The sequence below is a fragment of the Carassius gibelio genome, chromosome A12 (genome assembly GCF_023724105.1).
Source record: "Carassius gibelio isolate Cgi1373 ecotype wild population from Czech Republic chromosome A12, carGib1.2-hapl.c, whole genome shotgun sequence".
In the NCBI taxonomy this organism is placed as follows: domain Eukaryota; kingdom Metazoa; phylum Chordata; class Actinopteri; order Cypriniformes; family Cyprinidae; genus Carassius; species Carassius gibelio.
This window is the reverse complement of record NC_068382.1, coordinates 6,466,426-6,485,174: the sequence shown is the minus strand read 5'-3', so window position 1 is coordinate 6,485,174 and position 18,749 is coordinate 6,466,426. Positions and strand designations below refer to the sequence as shown.

The window sequence follows — 18,749 nt, the reverse complement described above, 5'->3', positions numbered from 1 at the left end:
AACGATCGATTAGCTCATATCACATCAAACCCTGCAAAATATTATTATCAAATATTTTGATTTTAGAGGTTGTCTTTAACATACTCATCTTGTGTAAACCTAGACGATCTGTAATCAGAAGCACATTTAAAACTGGAATATAATTTAATTTAATTCACATGTGTTTCATATAATCTTTCTTGATTAAAATCCGGAATCAAAATAATTTTTTTGACATTCAGTTATTCCAGCTGCTGTGGGAATGGGCTATAATTAAATTATCTGCCACCTGCAGGACCCTCAAATGCGGTAGCCTAGTAGCCGGGACAACTTCTTTATGTGACATAATGACACAGTGCCATGCTCGAATTTCCCGCAGAAACCTATCTGTACTGCTCAAATTTGAAAACATTATTATAAATTAACGTATGTGAATCGGGCTAAAGTAAGGGTGATAGTTTCAAATACTGGCTGGTTATATACTTGCTCAAATATTGATTTTGGATCATTTTTAACCAAATAAAGTTAAGGACTGCAGCTTTAATTGTGCTCGCTCATTTCTCACATTTTTACATTTCAATTGCATTCTAAAACTCACAAGTTAATCTTTAAACACTAGTAATTTATGTAACATAGTAACTAGAAACATATGAGGCAATTTAAATTTTTCAAACTCTTGTTGCATAAAGAAGATATGTAAAGTTGCAAAGACTAAAGTCTCAAATCCTAAGAGATATTCTTTATCAAAGTTAAGACACTGCCACGGTCCCCTTAAACGCCTCATTCAAACATGCCCCCGCATGTCTACGTCACTATGTGGAAATATTTGCATAATGCCGCCTAAATGTTCACGCAAAGAAAGAAGGCGTGGTTTCAGTAATCGCAGTGTTGAAGCAGCCATGTCAGGGAGATGCTGTGTGTTTCTAGGCAAAAGCAAAAGCACTTTATCTGGCCTTCCGAAAGTAGATGCATTTAGGAATCTTTAAGATTACTTACTACAGAACAGCGATGCATTTTATGGATGACTGTTTTGTAAACCTAGGAGAGGAGGTCATTCTGAGGTCATTTGCGTGTGTGTGAGAGAGAGAGAGAGAGAGAGAGAGAGAGAGAGAGAGAAAGAGGGTAACACAGTGGAGTCAGCTGTCTTAACCGTCCGTGGCTTGTGTACTGCAAACACATATGAGCATCATCACTGAATTGATGGTAAAACTAAGGACATTATTAACTGTCCTTACATTTATTTTGAAAGCTGAAGCTTGTGATTATGGAAAGGGGTCTTAAAGCTGATTTATACTTCTGCGTCGAACCTACGCCATAGCCTACACATATCGCACATCTTAAACCGTAGCCTACACCATAACCTGACATGCACCTCTCCAAACATCTAACGGGGCCTCAATTCTACGCCGACTGCAAGTGCTGTGATTGGTTTTCAAGAGTCCTTTCCTCTGTATGTTCTTGAGTTTTGTGTGTGTTTACAATTCCTTGTGGAGACGGAAATAAGGCCATCTTCTCCTGTTCCACTGTTGTCTCCTTTTGTAGTTTTACATAATGATTTAATGTTTTGGTATTTATTTGCCACCGTCGCAGCTATAATGCTTCTCCGACAAGCTGCACAGCCTTTGTCGTGGTACTGCAGGTTACACCAGCAACATGCCCGTGGACACTGCAGACTAGCGGTTTGGATGTGTACTGCACATCGACGCGGACAACGACACAGAAGTATAAATGAAACTGATGCTTAGCCTACAGCATAACGGCTACGGAGTAGGTCTGCCGCAGAACTATAAATCAGCCTTTACATTTCTGACGATTGCTTTCAGTGTTCGGCCAATCGCAATGCACTGGGTCATTTGGCCAATCAGAACAGACTGCGCTTGTCAGAAGGAGGGACTTTGTAGAAAATTATGTGTTTGAGAAAGGCAGGGGATAGAGGACCTACAATAGTGTACAGTATTTGAAAAATGTGTTCTTTGAACATTAAAGCGTCAACATATTCTGTTACACCAAATACACAAAATAATGATCTTTAAAAAAGCATCATATGACCCCTTTAATAACACTGTTAAATGTAATCAAAATGAATATAAATGTGTGGTAATTCCTAAATTAATTTTATTTGTTTGTTTGTTTGTTTCATAAAAACAAAATAGTATTGAATTTTGAATATCACTCGTTGGCTATAACCTAACAATAATTATTGATGTACTGGTATGGGACAGAATTTTAGAATTGGTGCATCCATAATAAAATATGTTGCATTTTAAATGTTTCTGTTAGCTGATGAGGCAATTAAATTAAATTAAATTAAATAAAATTAAATTAAATTGTCTATGATGTATCTGTATGATTATTAGAGCATTACATCATTATCTTAGCAACATGCTAATGCCAAACTCTATCGAATCAATTGTGGCAATGGTCAGTCAGAAACTCATGAGGTTCCTTTCGGTTAAGATTCTGCCTTAGATGGTCACCCACTAGATTTTTATACAGGGGCATAAAGTTAATAGTTAATACTATTTAAATCAGTTAGTCTTTTGTAAAGATTAATAGTAGCTATACAACTGAACTAACTTCCTCTTCATGCATCAATTTTTTAAGCTGATTCATATCCAGTTTTATTTGTTCTGAGACCAAATGGCAAAGACACATGGAAACAAGCGAGATGGGTTCAGAGTTGGAGCAGTCAACCCTATTGTTCAAGCTATTCTGTAGGATTACAGTGGTATCTAGCAGTCAATGACTCTATTTTGGATAGAGTTTTGGAGATTATTGTATATTACAATTTCTTGACTTTCTAGATAGTGTCTGCACAATTAAGTAGTTTTCTGTGTCCAGTCTACATCAAGAGCTTTGGGTTTTTCCAAATTTCCAAAGTCCAGATTGTTTTGCATCATGTCTTAGATAAGACGGAAACGATTTCTCTTCCCACATCTTGGCTAGAGATTTGCAAAAGAAATGCCTGTAGAAGTTTACACGATAGCTCACAGAGTCAATGTCTTTGATCAGCATAAGTCAGAGTCAGGCACCAAAGTGAACTAGCAGCTTGTTTGATAGTCCAAACAGGAAGGGATCAAATGGCTTGTTTAACAAGCATAACTCTTATTACAAATGGGACTGATTCATTCTGGGCATCCCAAATAAAACATTGTTGCTGCCTGGTGATTTTGTAAAATGCCTCAGTTTTATAGCATGTTTATAATGTGGAAATTTTAGGTTAAGTTAGTTTTACCATCACAGAAGCTTCACATAAACATCACTTCTTTTTTAAGACATTTGACAATCATTTATTTACTATGTATCCCAGCTTACTAAATTCCTAGTAAACTGAGACACAAAAATGGCATTCCATTTATGGAAATACAAAGAGTACATTCTAAAAATGCTTGTGTGTTAAGTGTACTTTGGCTGACTGTGTTCTGGGTATATTTGAGTGCGTGCTTGACTGAGGCTTGGTTTAAAAGTTTATCTTTTAGTTGTCTATTGGATGAAAGTATAGAGACAGGAAGGGAATCCGCTGAGGTTGGGGCTAACTGGATGGAGGCCTAGGGAAACAGTTTTCTCTGTAGCTTTCAGAGGGTAAACGTGGCATTTTCCTCGAGAACCACTGCTGAGGTTAATCGCTTGTGGCCTTGATCTTGAGTTCATAAGTTTTAAGCACATCTGACAGACAAAGCAACTCAGTTGGCACATAGCAAGCGTAATACAATGCAAAAGACCAATATAAAGGCCAATACATGTTGGAAAGAATGGAAATCAGTCTATAAAAGGTGGTTGAATCAAGTATATTGGGACCATTCAGAAACCCTGGCTTGTGTTGTTCGGGTCTGAGAGACCCTTGAGAGGTGGTGGGCGGAAGAGTCCCAGTGCTCACAGCGCATAATTCACCGCAGCTGTTGGATAGTCTCTGTTTTTAAAAAATTCTGGCATAGACCAGAGACTTTGTTATGACAAGGAAAAGATCAAGCCATTACACTATAGCTACTAACTCAACTCATCTGAGTTGAAAACCAAATGGTTGTTTTTCAAAGCAGTCAAACCTGTAAATTTGATACATCTTGGATTGTCACGTTATGTTTATAGGCATAGCTGTTGTGTTAAAGAGACAGAAAATTTTCTTTTATGCACTGGCATTGATTGACTTTATATACAAAAAAATAATCAGTAATTGCATTTCATAGTTTTTGTTTAGGTGATTCTCTTTGTTCATTTAAAACAATTTTGTAGAATCCACCCAATAGTTTCCCGGCAGAATGAGTAATGTAATTGGCATTTTAATCTTTATACAGTTATTGCGCTTAAAAATATGTACAGTTTAAGACATAAGTTATATAATGGATTATTTCCCAGGATTCCAGGATTTCTTCATGCCTACTGGCTTTGGCTTCCCAGATGTTGGCTTAAACTGCCTGCGGAGTCAATTTATTTTATTTTTTTTGGTCCAGATGTTGTTAAGAAATACATTATACATGCAGTATATTTATGTGTTTATGCAGTGAGAGATATTTTTAATTTAGATATTAAAATTCATACAGTTGTCACACACCTGGACTCATTTAATGTTTTTGCCCCAGTGACCCAGTTTCTGTCTTCCGTGATTAGTTCCCAGGTGTGTCTATTATCTTCCTCATGTGTTCCATGTCCCTGTTAATTTAATGATTCCATCCACCTGTGTTTCCCCAATTATCCTTTGTACTTAAGCCTTGTCCTTTCAGTTCTGTTTGGTCGGGTCTTCATTCATCACTTGCTACTTACGTGTGTCTACCTCTGTGCTCCATGTTGGATATCCCCTGTGTTGTTTATATTAAAAACCTTATTCCGTTTATCCTCGACTCCGTATTCCTTCAGGCAGCGTAAAACCGTGACAGAAGACCCGACCACTAAAGAGAAAGTAGAAAACTGCGTCTTTCCCTCCGTTTTGCTTTCGTTTTTTCAAAGTCTTTTTTGTTTCTTAGTGTCTATGGATCCCCTCTATCGTCCCGAATTCCTCATCCTCCTGCTGAAGCAGGAAGGACGTTCTCTCGAGGACCATACCAGACAGTTTTTCCTATTAGCTAATGCCACCAGCTACCCGGACGGCGCGCTCTGCACCTTCTACAACACCAGCCTGAACTCCAAATGCAGAGCGTTGTCGTCCGAAGATGGTCCTCGAGAGGATTTCGCCGCATTCGTGGAGTGGACTCTGGCGAGAAATGGCTCATCTCTCACCATCTGCCCCATAGAGGACCTCGCCAGCCCCACTCCCGACCCAGAGACCAGCCAGCCACCATCACGCCGCACGGAGCCAGAGCCCACCGCAGCCGCAGAGCCCGAGCCATCCACTGACAGGGAGCCGGATCTCGAGAGCGCGACTGACCAGGTGTGTGAGCCGGCAACACCGTGCATCGTGGGAGTCCTCGTGGAGATCGAGGGCGTGGAGGAAAGCCCTGCCCACACTCCTGCGACTGAGGGTGAGCTGTATACAGTCTCTGAAAGTCATATGGAGCAAGTTCTGGATCTGATGGACTGGTCTACGGAGGTAATCCCTAATATTCCTGTTTCCCCGCTGGTTCCGTCCAGCCCTGATTCCCCTGTATACCCTCTCAGTCTCCCACTCCTACCTCCTCCAGTCATTTCCTCTGCTCCATTTCCGCTGGTTCCGCCCAGCCCTGAGTTTTCTGTTTATCCGCTGGTTCCGCCCAGCCCTGAGTTTTCTGTTTCTCCGCTGGTTACGCCCAGCCCTGAATCTTCTGTTTCTCCGCTGGTTACGCCCAGCCCTGAGTTTTCTGTTTCTCCGCTGGTTACGCCCAGCCCTGAGTTTTCTGTTTCTCCGCTGGTTACGCCCAGCCCTGAATTTTCTGTTTCTCCGCTGGTTACGCCCAGCCCTGAGTTTTCTGTTTCTCCGCTGGTTACGCCCAGCCCTGAGTTTCCTGTATCTCCGCTGGCTCCGCCCAGCTCTGAATCTTCTGTTTCTCCGCTGGTTCCGCCCAGCTCTGAATCTTCTGTGTCTCCGCTGGTTCCGCCCAGCTCTGAATCTTCTGTGTCTCCGCTGGTTCCGCCCAGCTCTGAATCTTCTGTGTCTCCGCTGGTTCCGCCCAGCTCTGAATCTTCTGTGTCTCCGCTGGTTCCGCCCAGCTCTGAATCTTCTGTGTCTCCGCTGGTTCCGCCCAGCCCTGAATCTTCTGTGTCTCCTGTATTCCCTCCCAGCCTCCCTCTCCCGCCTCCTCCCAAACCTGCTGGTCCCTCTACTCCTCTTTCGCTGGTTCCGTCCAGTCCTGATCCTCCTGTCCTTCCTCCCATCCTTCTCCTCTCTCCTCCTCCTAGACCAGCCAGTTCCTCGCCATCCCTGCTGGTGCCAGTCAGTCCCGCAGCTCACCCTCAGTCCGCGCCATCGGGGCGCGGTGGTTCGCCGCTGGACTGCCAGTCTCCAGCTCCGCCTTGGCGTGTTAAGGCCCTGTCTCCGCCTCCAGCCTCCGAGCCCTGGACTCCTCCTCGGTCCTTCGACCCAGCGGCTCCGCCTTGGCTCTTAGCTCCCTCGTCTCCACCGTGGCCTGTCATCCCACCTGCTCCACCGGGCTCCCTCGTCCCTCCGGCTCCACCTTGGTCAGTCGTCGACCATCCGCCGCCTCGGGACTCCACTCCTCTGGTTCCACCTCTTCACTCCATCCCTCCGGCTCTGTCAGGCTCCTCCTTCCCTCCGGTTCCACCTCCATCCTCGGTCGCTCCGGCTCCACAGCGGTCTGCCAGGACCCCGCCTCCGCCTTGGTCGCCTGAGCCTTCTGCTCCACCTAGGCCCTCCGGAACCTCGTCGTCACCCTGGCTCTGCGGCTGTGCTGCTCCATCTTGGGCTCCTCACCCACCGGTGCAGTCTCCGCCTGTCGGCCCCCTGGTGTCGTCGACCCTTCCTTCACCATGGCTCCTCCCGCCGTCGACTCCACCTTGGATCTCCGTCCTGGCTGGTCTCTGGTGGACCATCTGGCTCCTCCTGCTCCTGTCTCCTTCCTGGCTCCTCCCTCCGTCGTCTCCTCCCTGGCTCCTCCTTCTGTGGTCCCTGTCTGCTGGCCCCCTCCTGGGAGTCCGTCCTCCACCGGAACCTCCTCCCAAGTTCCCACCCACGCCTCCCTCTGTTGTTTCTACGGTGCGAGGACGCACCTACCGGGAGGGGGGAGTACTGTCACACACCTGGACTCATTTAATGTTTTTGCCCCAGTGACCCAGTTTCTGTCTTCCGTGATTAGTTCCCAGGTGTGTCTATTATCTTCCTCATGTGTTCCATGTCCCTGTTAATTTAATGATTCCATCCACCTGTGTTTCCCCAATTATCCTTTGTACTTAAGCCTTGTCCTTTCAGTTCTGTTTGGTCGGGTCTTCATTCATCACTTGCTACTTACGTGTGTCTACCTCTGTGCTCCATGTTGGATATCCCCTGTGTTGTTTATATTAAAAACCTTATTCCGTTTATCCTCGACTCCGTATTCCTTCAGGCAGCGTAAAACCGTGACAACAGTTTTTTATTATTTGTGTTATTTGTCATATTTAAATTCCTAAAAAATCTGTAAAAATTATTGTACTGTCCTATAATAATATAGGATAGTATGGATCCCCCCCACCTTTATGGAATGGCAAGTTCAACATCAAATGGAGCATAATCTTGATAATGTGGAAAAAAGAAGGGGAAAAAAAATTGTTTTGAAAGTAATTACGCCACTTGACATTAATGTTGCACATATCAGAAGAACCTACAAATTAGAATTGGGGATTAGGCAGAAATATTATATCATGATTCTTTGTCAGTTAGTTTTACTATTTTGCAAGTTATCACATCAATACTAATTTTAAATTAAGGTAACAAAATCAGATATTTAGGCCAAAGTGGGCGAAGATAAAAGTCTTTGTCATTATCTTATATTTGTTATTGAAAAATAAGAACAAAGGTACACATTACAAATACAAATAATATATAAATAAAGCAAACAGTGCTTTATTTTTCAGGTACAGCAGGTGTATTTGTCCATAGCATTCAATAAATTGAATGAATAAATATAAAAATAAAACACTATAAACACATCACCATATAAATTATGCAATGTTTCTTAAAGCAACTGTATTCAAGTTCTTCAGTCAAGAGCAGTGAGTGCTTTTTTGTGTGTTTTGAAGTTTTATAAACATTAAAAGGATAGTTCACCCACCAATGAAAATTCTGTCATGATTTACTTACTCTTTAGACATGAACCTGAATGAGTTTCTTTCTTCAGTTGAACTTGAGTTATTTTGAAGAACATGGGTCACCAAAATGTTTTCCTACTATCAAAGTCGAAGGGGACCAGCAACTGTTCGTTACCCACATTCTTCAAAATATCTTCTTCTGTGTTCAGCAAGGTTTGTTCTAAACCGATGTGAACATGCTGAGTGTTCATAATATTTTTATTAGGCCGAATATTAAAGATATCAATATGTTGTATGTGTATTTATTGTGTCCATAGCTCCATTTCTGTAACTGTGGAACTGAAAATAAATGAAAGGCGTAAGTTTGTCAAGTAATTCTTCATTTTCTTCCCATACATGCTCCAATTCGTGTTAAAACAAACTGGACATGCTTTTTATGTGCATTTTTATCATGTTTTGTGTGAAATCATGTTTATTTTGTCCATCAGAAGTGTGTTGTTACTTTAATTGAGCGTCAGCAGCGCAACAAAAATAGACCCGCTTCACTGCTGCTCACGCGACGCTCCAGGTTGACGCTCACGTGCTGCTCCTGCTGCTGGTTCTGAATGCACTCATTGCTTAACATGCACGCCGAAAAAAACATGTGCTGCTCACGCTTGCAGTTTGAAACCGGCGTTAGTTTGCTGTCACTTTAAGAGCTGCACGCATCCGTTTTTCTCTCAACTTTACTTAAACTTTAGACATAACAACTGTGTTTATATGTAAACCTTGTGTGTTTTTGACATTATTAGTGCTATCAGGCAGTTTTTGAGAGGCTTTTTAGTGTGCACGAGCTTCAGGTGTATGCGCTCAGAAAAAGCTCATGTCAGAACAGATGCGAATGAAAAGTTTAACCATTTTACTTTTGTGCTTGCGAAGTGGAGTGTCCCATGAGTGTAACACTGAGTAATATTTGATGTGAATGTATGTCATGTTGTACAGTATATTGAGACAGAGGAGCAGGCACTGCAACTGGTAGAATGTGTGCTGTAGCTCGATATTTCTTCAAATGCAGACCGTGGAGACATTTTAAATGTCCACAATCAAAAATCGTGATATCGCACACCCCTACGACAGATATATTTTATGACGTACATTTTAGTGAATCTAAATGTCAAATAAAATAAAAAATATATATATAGGGTGGGCTGGGGACTTTCTATCCATATGTTGTTGGTTGGATGGATGCATTTAGAAAATAGACTAATTGTAAACGTTGCATTATACATGTGCATTTTAAACTTACATTTATTTATTATATGACCCCATAGCAGGGGTCATATAATAAACACTTCTGTTGGCGGATGCTTATCCTAGTAAACAGAGCCAAGAAAGGCAGCTGCAGATAATGGTTTCTCAATACCCTGCTGGGTTCAGTTTTTGGTGGATAGTGCGTACGTTGATGATATGTACCCTCCATCCACAGATAATCTGGAGAAAGCGTGCATTCTTCCAGACTGACTCACACTCAGCTGGGACATGTGAACGATGTGCCACAATCTGCAGACAAACTGCAAGCTTTGTTTATCGTTTTTAATGGTTTCCATTAACTCTCTTTACGGGTCAGAGACAAAGGATGTCCGAGATGATGAAAGGAAAAATCTTGTAAAACTTTGTTTGTGCCAGCCAAGTTAATGGAAGGGTACTCATGGTAGTCTATTCATGTTGGTTTCACTTTTTCTTTTTTTTTCTTTTCATAATAGGTTTCATTTAAAGTGTCTTGTTCCTGCAACATGAGCAGAACACATTTATGCTCATTATTACTTCAAGTTTGCTGGTTAGCATAAATGAGGCCCAGTTACTCTAAAAATGACAAGTGGTGAAAGTATTCGTGCAAATCATGCATATTTTGAGGAGTAAATCATTTCATAAAATTTGTAATCGTCAGATACAGATACAGATAAAGCACAACCAAACTTTGTTTACGATGCGTGTCGGCTATGTTGTCTTCGGCAGGGAATAGATGATATTATCGGATATTGCCATATTTATTAAGTCGATATTGAAAAAAGATTTTGTACATATCACCCAGCCTTAGTGTATTTAAGTATTATTGTTTTTAATCTCTTTTTAAATTATTATTATTATTATTTTATTATCAAGCGAGTGGCATGAATTGGTTTAAGGTTCAAAAATCACATTATTTTCCACATAATGTACATTATTGTTGCTCCTCTATGCCCCGTCTTTCTAATCATGTCGATTTTTACAAAGCTCATTGTTCTGAAAAGCAAGATGTACACTGATTGGCCAGCTATCCACTGCATTGTGATGGGTCGAATTCCTCAAGCATGTGACGGAAATGTTTCGCCCCTTACCATACTGTGATGTCTTCTCCCGGCACGATGAGACAAAAACAGTAAAACCCCTTACTAAAGAGGCATTTTTTGCATCGAGTGGGGAGAAAATTACTGATAATACTGACTTTTTTTATGCGTCACACCACATAAACATAAAACCATGTCTGCATTTGTGATTGGAGTCAGTGGCCAATTCTTTCAATATGTGAATGTACTTACAGGCTGTGAGTCAGAAGCTCCAGACTGTCCTTGCGAAGTTGGAATTGACCCACTTTATAGAAACAGCCTTTGTAGCCTTTGCACAGAAGCATTGTAGGCTACTGGTTCAAGAAACAAACCTCGTCCTCCATAAAATGCGCTGCACACATCTGAATATTTGGGTCGAACTGTTCTGGAACAGTGTTGTATATACAACTTAACCACTGATTTAGTTGTGTCCTCTTTTGGAAGGCCAAACAAAGTATTTTCGCTTTCACAATGAAATACACATCGTCTCCACAACATGTCGGCGGCGGCAACATTACTACAGCGAGAATCAAAGTTACTCTTTATATATATATAAAATCTGTGATGTGTTTAACTTGCCAATGTATATGCATTCAAATCATCCGACTATTAGTATTCTGCCGACAACAATTCTGAGGTCAGCAAATCCATTTGGAGCCTTGGACCCAGCAGCATCACACATCTGTGCGATTGTTTGGTAGTTTCCAGGCAACAGCGGGCCCTTGTTCCCGCAGAGGTCCATTGAACCAGCATAATGACATATTTAATAGATACACTTTCCATCATAAGCAATTTAAAGTGCACAAATAAGAGTCCCTCTGAAGCAATCTTGTGTCAAGTGCCAATATTCTTAAAGAACTGAATGGGATCTCATTAATTCTTAGTTGATGGGTAACTCCCATCTGTAATTGAACGTATAACACTTGTTTTTGCAGGCCAGGACTTTGACTATTAATTCAAGTGCCTTAAGTAAGATCGGGAGTGCTAACAATATGTAATAATGTTAGCAGTTATGACTGAGCAGGATATAAACGGCAGTATTTTTCCATTTAAGAGTCTACATGAGACAGAGGCTTTACACTTACATACTAAAATGTAAACTAAAATACTACCACTGAGCAAAGCAAGGAGGTATAATATTTATAAATATCTTATTATTTAAAATAAGAAATTATTTATATGGAGAGTATAGTATAAAAAGGAAATTTTTATTGGCTCATCATTAAAATAATGAAAATTTGCGGAAAATGTACTCACCCTCAGGCATTTCAAGATGTAGATGAATTTGTTTCTTCATCAGAACAGATTTGGTCAAATTTGGCATTACGTCCTTTTCTCAGCAATGGATCATCAGCAGTGAATGGGTGCCGCCAGAATGAGTCCAAACAGCTGATAAAAACATCACAAGTAATTCACACCACTCCAGTCCATCATTTAACATCTTATGAAGTTGTTTTTCAAGTCAGCTTTTCATTCTCTACAATATATATTGTGGTTCCTAACTTCTCTTGTAGTATTTAAAATGGTTATGAAAATGAATGTCATCGGCCATAAAATGAAAATAATTATTGCCTCATTATTAACATCAGTGGATCAAAAATATTATTACAGGGTCTCTGCGATTACAAAGTCATCCTGTAAATACAAATTTAATATGACCAGCAGTAAATAAACATCATTTCTATACATTTATATACTGAAATTATTCAGTTTCTAGATGCACTGCCAGGTATAGTAGTAATGCACCCTAATGTAAGCTGACATAAGTGGAGGAAGTGGTGTGAGACATTACATGAAGATTGAGTTCTCTGTAAAGTAAGAACCCATTTCTTATACCGGTGGAGCCTATACAGAGAGGTTAACCACTAATCTTGCATTAGAGGATGTTGGCAGCGCTATACTCTTTAACTTTGCACTTTGCTCTGAAGGGAAGAAATCTAGTCACAAAAAAGACATTTAGGTCACAAGTCCGCTTTGGGAAACACAGCCCATCTCGGATAAGAATGAAAGTTTAACCTGCTCCAGCAATTCATAGATATTTATTTTATACATATTCACTGTATGGGATGATGAACAAAGCCTTGACATTTGTCTGTGGAGCTGAGCATTTTGTTGATTTATTCTTATGTTCCATAAGGCTCTGGCTTAAAGATACTAAATGCCAAGAAAGAAAAAAAAGATATCAGTCTATCAAGCTATTATACTGAAGCTGGCGTGAAGTAAAGTGAAGAGCAGTTGCCTGACCTCCCAGGAGTAGCCTAGTTATCATGAAAAATGTTAAATAGGGCTGTGTATTGCCAAGAATCTAGCGATACGATATGTATCAGGATACCGGGGCTGCGGTACAATATGTTGAGATACATTACGATACTGTAAGCAAGGTGACATATTGGGATATTTCTTATTTTAGGAATAGTATATATTGTAAGGAAAGCTGTCATTAAGAACACACCACCATATGCAAACCTTAGCAATAAATAAATAATAATTGTTTAACCAGAACACAGTGGGATTTGCATTTGCAATAATCAGTCCCTGTAACATTCAGTGTTATTGATACAATTTTTGTGCAGTATGAGAAAAGGGGGGAAAATTTAAGTGCTTTCAGGATCCTTTGATTAAATGTATAATACATATAAAATATATTTTATAAAAAGACCATATATATTTTTAGACCCTTCTTTAAAGGTTCACAATTTAAGTGTACAGTGGTGATATACAATGTCATAACATTTTGATCTGAACAAAAGAATTACATCTACTTTATATCAATGAAAAATAAAGTGCTAACAGGATTCTTAAAGAAGACAAAACAATTGTAAAGCAATACAATGAATACAGATGTTGAACCTTTCCACTTGGATTTCACAGGTTTTTCCAGTTGTATTTATGTTCTGCGTAGAATCGCCGAATCGGCGACGAAAGCACAGCTCCAACTGCACAAAACACCCCCAAATGAGAGAAAGCTGCAGCCGCGGGCTGCATAGAAGATATTTGTTTCAAAAGTTTTCCATATTATGGAAGTCAGTGGAGTCTTAGCCTTTCATTAGTAAGACTTTTGACTCTCTGTTCCACAGCTTATTCTGAGACCTGACAATCTGACCGAAACTGTGTTTAAAGAATAAATATCACAGACCTGGGAATCTTTGGCAAGACCGATGATTAGTTAGTTAGAAGTGCTCATAATATCAACCCAGTAACTTAACCCAGTGATGCACTGAGATGACTGTACAGAAACTCAGAAACTGAAATGAAAGTTTTCATTTAGCCAGAATCTAAAGCTGAAAATAAAGATATCAGTAATTAAATGGGTGAAATGACACTTTTAATGCTGTTGTCAGGTGATACAATGAGTCTCTTCTCATTTTAGCACAACAAATTTTGCACATTGCTACTCTAGCATCATTTTTGGTCTTGGTGAAGTGCTGATATGTTTACTTTTGTTTTCTGCTTGTTAATTTTGTGTACATATATTTGTCACTTCTGTGTTTATGTGTCTGTATTATGTGGTTTCATTTTCTGTTGCCAAAATGTTTTTTTCTCACTATTTTAAACATTTAGTGATTAAAGACCTGTGAACCAACTCCTGAAATTTACATCTACCTTAAATGTATGGTCCAAAGTGACTAACACTGCATTCAAGGTATATATTTCACAGTTTCTTGCATTTCTTGGAATTTGAACCCATGACTTTGCTGTTGTTGCTTCCATGCTGCCAAGCAGTCTGATTGGATTGGAGTTTAACAAGTGTTTTCCAGTGTTGTGTGCAAATATATAACAGGCAGAGAACAATCTGTGTGTGTCCCAAGAGTGTGAGGGTGAGACTGTCATTGTCATTGGTAGCCTACGTGGTGGCCACACATCAGATGTTTTGAGCAACATGGAGTTAAATGGTCAAATTCTGTTCATAATTTTTTGAGAAGGTCATAGTATCTATGTTGAGTTTCATAAACCTGTTTAGGTTTGTTTCTTGTCCAATCACAGAAAAATGTGTAATTCTGTTTTCCCCCTGAATGTAGTTAACTCTGTAGAGTTCAGTTTGTTCTAAGGGCTTCTTGAGTATCCTCCACTGGATAGCATGTCTTAGCAGTAAAGCAGGGCTGATTCAGCCAGTGCCTGTGGTTTGAGCAATTTTCAGTCAATCTAACTCAAAAAAATAAATAAAACCTCCCCTCGCTGTAATTCATTGGATATAAATAAACATGTTGCATTCATCTGGATTACAGTAGACACATATTTTAAAGCTTGGCCCAACAAGACTATGCCTGCATCTCTCAATGTAGGTCATGTTCCTGATCTGGAAAATCCAAAAAAAATAAAAATAAAATAAAGTGGTTTACGTCTATCGACATCTGCATTTTGTGGTTTTGAAGTTCTTAAACAACATCCAAATTTGCCCAACAAGTCATGTCTTTGTATTTTATTGATTCATTTAAATCATATGTTCTTGGAAAACCAAGCATGTCAGTTTCCTTGTATGATGTGGGTTACATTTTGCATTTTCATATTTAGCAGATGCTTTAGAAACAGAACATCTTATACCGTGTTGTCTGGGATTCATCACTTGACACTTAGCGTTGGTAGTGCTGTGATCTACATCAGGGTTTCACAAATGAGCTGATGAAAAGCCTATCATCGTATAATCATGATATAGCTGTGTGATTATCAAATCAAAGGCTGCCAATTCTGCCAAATTAAAAGCGTGAATATTTGAAAGTTAAACGTTTAAGAATATAACTTTTATATTGCAACTGTAATTATAAAACATTTGAAAAAATTAAATAAAAAATACTTGCATGTCATGTGACCATTAGCGAACCATGAACATGCAAATGTGACATGGGGGGGGGGGGGTGTACTTCACTAAATATGTTATGTCGAAGTAGTTAAGCTGACAAAAAGTCTGCAAAGCCTGATGTTCAAGAAGAACTATAGGAACCCCTAATTGGGGTTGAAACTGAACCCACAGCTTTACCCACTACACCATGCACATTAAAAATATACATGTCATTTAAACCTTCTAAATGTAGTATGCATCACAAAGTGTATTACAATCCTGCATAAAGCTTTAAAAAGGAGAAGTGCATTGATTTTTCTGTAGAGGTGACTTGCTCCAAATGGACAGGAAAATGTCCCACGTCCTGCCTAAATTGCAGACATTTTTCCACCCAAGGCCATGTGGAAGAATGTGTTGATATGAATTGCTGATTTTGTCAATACGCCAGCATAAGTGATTCCTGATGTTACGCTCTTTCTGAAATGTCCCATTCTTCTCTGCAGCTGCCACAGAGGGGCGAGTCAACGGAGGTGAGGACTTCTTTCAAAAGGTAAGGAAAACCACATTGCTTTGGCAGACGCATGCGGCAGTCACGTGTAATTATTTCTGCAATTAGTGCTGCATGATACAACAGTGCAATATCTTTGTGGTTCTCAAGCCGCAAAATACTATCATTGTGGTAATAGAATAAATACGGGACATCCATAACTAGTGTTGTAGGCTCAGTGTGTATTTGCTCAGCCAAATCTGAATCAAATTTATATATTCAGTAACAGAAAAACTGTCAGTTACAAAAAGGCAGGGTCTAGATTCAGTTTTCTGTAAAACTGGCTTGTGATTAACAATGTTTTGTATTTTAGAATATATGGGACATTGTGAATATAGTCACTCTGCTGTGTCTTGTGCTTAACAACATCCTTTAAAGAGATTCATCCACAAATACGAATTCTGTCATTCCAAACCTATATGACTTTCTCCCTGTCCTTCAGAACACAAACAGTGTGACACATTTATGTGTTTAAAGGAATAGTTCAGCCAGAAAAATGTACATTTAGACTGAAATTCAGAATCACGTCACTTGTTCACCATTGAATCCTCTGCAGCGAATGGGTGCCGTAAGAATGAGAGTCCAAACAGCTGCTAAAAACATCACAATAATCCACACCACTCAATTAACGTCTTGTGAAGCGAAAAGCTTCATGTTGGTAAGAAATAAAACCATTGTTAAGGCATTTTAACTTGAAACCATCACTTCATGTGGATTATTGTGATGTTTTTATCTTCTGTTTAGACTCTTATTCTGACGGCACCCATTCACTACAGAGGATCCATTGGCGAGCAAATGATGTGATGGTAAATTTCTCAGATCTGTTCAGATGTTCAGAAAAAACAAACCCATCAACATCTTTGATGGCCAAAATAATCAGAAATTAGTCAAATATTAGAATGATTTCTGATGGCTCGTGACACTGAAATAGTGATGGCTGCTGAAAATTCAGTTTGCCATTAAAGGAATAAATTACATTTTAAAATCTATTCATTAGAAAATGATTACTTAAATTCTAATCATGTCACATTTACTTTTTTGACTATATTTTTGATCAAATAAAACGCAGCCTTGGAGGGCATAAGATACTGATTTGAAAAATATTTACACATTTTAGTGTCCTTAAAATTTTGTAATGTCGTGTACCTGTCATGGTGTGGTGATGGAGAGAAGCCCGTAAAACGAGGCAGAGATTGATACAAAGTCTTTAATAATCCACATAGGGGTAATCTATAAGGTGAAAGCAGAAACACACTTACACATTGACAAGACCAGACAACTTAATACTGAACAAACTGCAACTTTTAATTGGAACTTAAAGAGGGTAATTGACAAGACACATCTGAACATAATGACACAATTAAGACGACACAGAAACTAGGTTACACAGAGAACATGAGGAATGAAACTGCAACATAATGAATCCAGGGGCGTGACAGTACCTTTCATGCTTAATTATTACCATATTTAATATAAAAAAATATATATACATTTTTTTTTTTTAATAATCCAAAATAACATGAGTGAGAAATGTGATATTTTACTTATTTTACGTGGCAGAGCTAAACTCCCCGTTCAAAATCTGCATGGTAAAATGGCAAAATAACTACATTGAAATGGATCTCTGCTAAAGTGTACAGGAAGTGTGCAAAAGCGTGAAGTGTGTGATAAATAACATTTGCTTCGAGAGCCTAGTCAGTTACTCGTGACACAACACCTCTCCCTGAAGGATACTCAAACTCCTGTGTGTTTATGGCCTCGCCAAAACAAGCTCACTTGGCGTATTTGGACTCAGTGGGGTAGAACAGTATTTGGGGCGAACACTAGCTGGACTGATTGGCAGGCTGTGAAGAAATACAGACTGGAGAAGCCAGACAGCTCAGGGCAGGAATGAGAATCAGCACCTGAATCAGAGCATGCTGGCCTACAAAATAAACACACTTGCAGGCAAGTCTATATTGGTATGAATTACAGTCCATGTCAATGTTCCATTTGTTTTGACCTGTAAGGTGTGGGAAAATAATCAGACCCAGTTAAGAGAGCTTGGAAAGTGCCTGTTCTGGAAGATACGGCTGGCTGAACCATAAGCCTTGGGCTGCCACAAGGGTAGTTACAGCTGATGCAAAGCTTCAGGAACGCCAGTCCCTGCTTTTCAAATAAACAAAACCTATCATGTCACGAACAGTGTGTTAACAATGGCCATTTCTCAAACAACACAATATATGTGGATTTGCAGTCTTATGGACTTTGACCGTGTGTATCCATGAAGTCTGTGTGTGTGTGTGTGTGTGTATGTGTGTGTGTGTGTGTGTGTGTGTGTGTGCTCCGGCACAATCACGATTATAGCTATTTTCACTCAGAAATTGCTAGTACATTTCTGGAACAGTTACAAAGGAATGCCATGTAACATATTAAATAAATTGAATAGTTCACCCAGAAAATAATTGCTGAAAATTGACTAACCCCCAGGCCATCCAAGATGTATATGAGTTTGTTTCTTCATCAGAACAAATTTTGAGAAATTACATAACTTGCTCACCAAAGGATCCTCTGCAGTGAATGGGTGCCATCAGAATGAGAGTCCAAACAGCTGATAAAAACATCACAATAATCCACAAGTAATCCATTTGACTTACTTATTTCTGTTTTTGCTTGTAATCAGTGCTCTATCTGTGCATATTTCTCTCCTGATTCAGAGAAGCATTTTATTATTATCATTTTATTTTTTTTTTAACTGGAGAAAGCAATATTATGAATTGAGCACTTATATTTTAGCTGGAAGCAATGGTTTGAAGTTAAAAATATCTTGATGAATTTGTTTACTACAAACACAGATTTTCACTTTGTGAGACAAGTAGAATACTTGTGGATTATTGTGATGTTTTTATCAGCTGTTTGGACTCTCATTCTGACGGCACCCATTCACTGCAGAGAATCCATTGTTGAGCAAGTG

At 39.5% G+C, this 18,749-nt stretch overlaps 1 protein-coding gene across 1 annotated transcript in view; it reads left to right on the top strand.

The window, feature by feature from the left end:
* Positions 1–18,749, top strand: part of LOC128024993 (protein bicaudal C homolog 1) — an 85,633-nt gene that overhangs the window by 4,169 nt on the left and 62,715 nt on the right. The window contains exon 2 of the mRNA XM_052610928.1: positions 15,753–15,799. Coding sequence (XP_052466888.1) covers positions 15,753–15,799 — 47 coding nt within the window. The remainder of the gene's footprint in view (positions 1–15,752; positions 15,800–18,749) is intronic.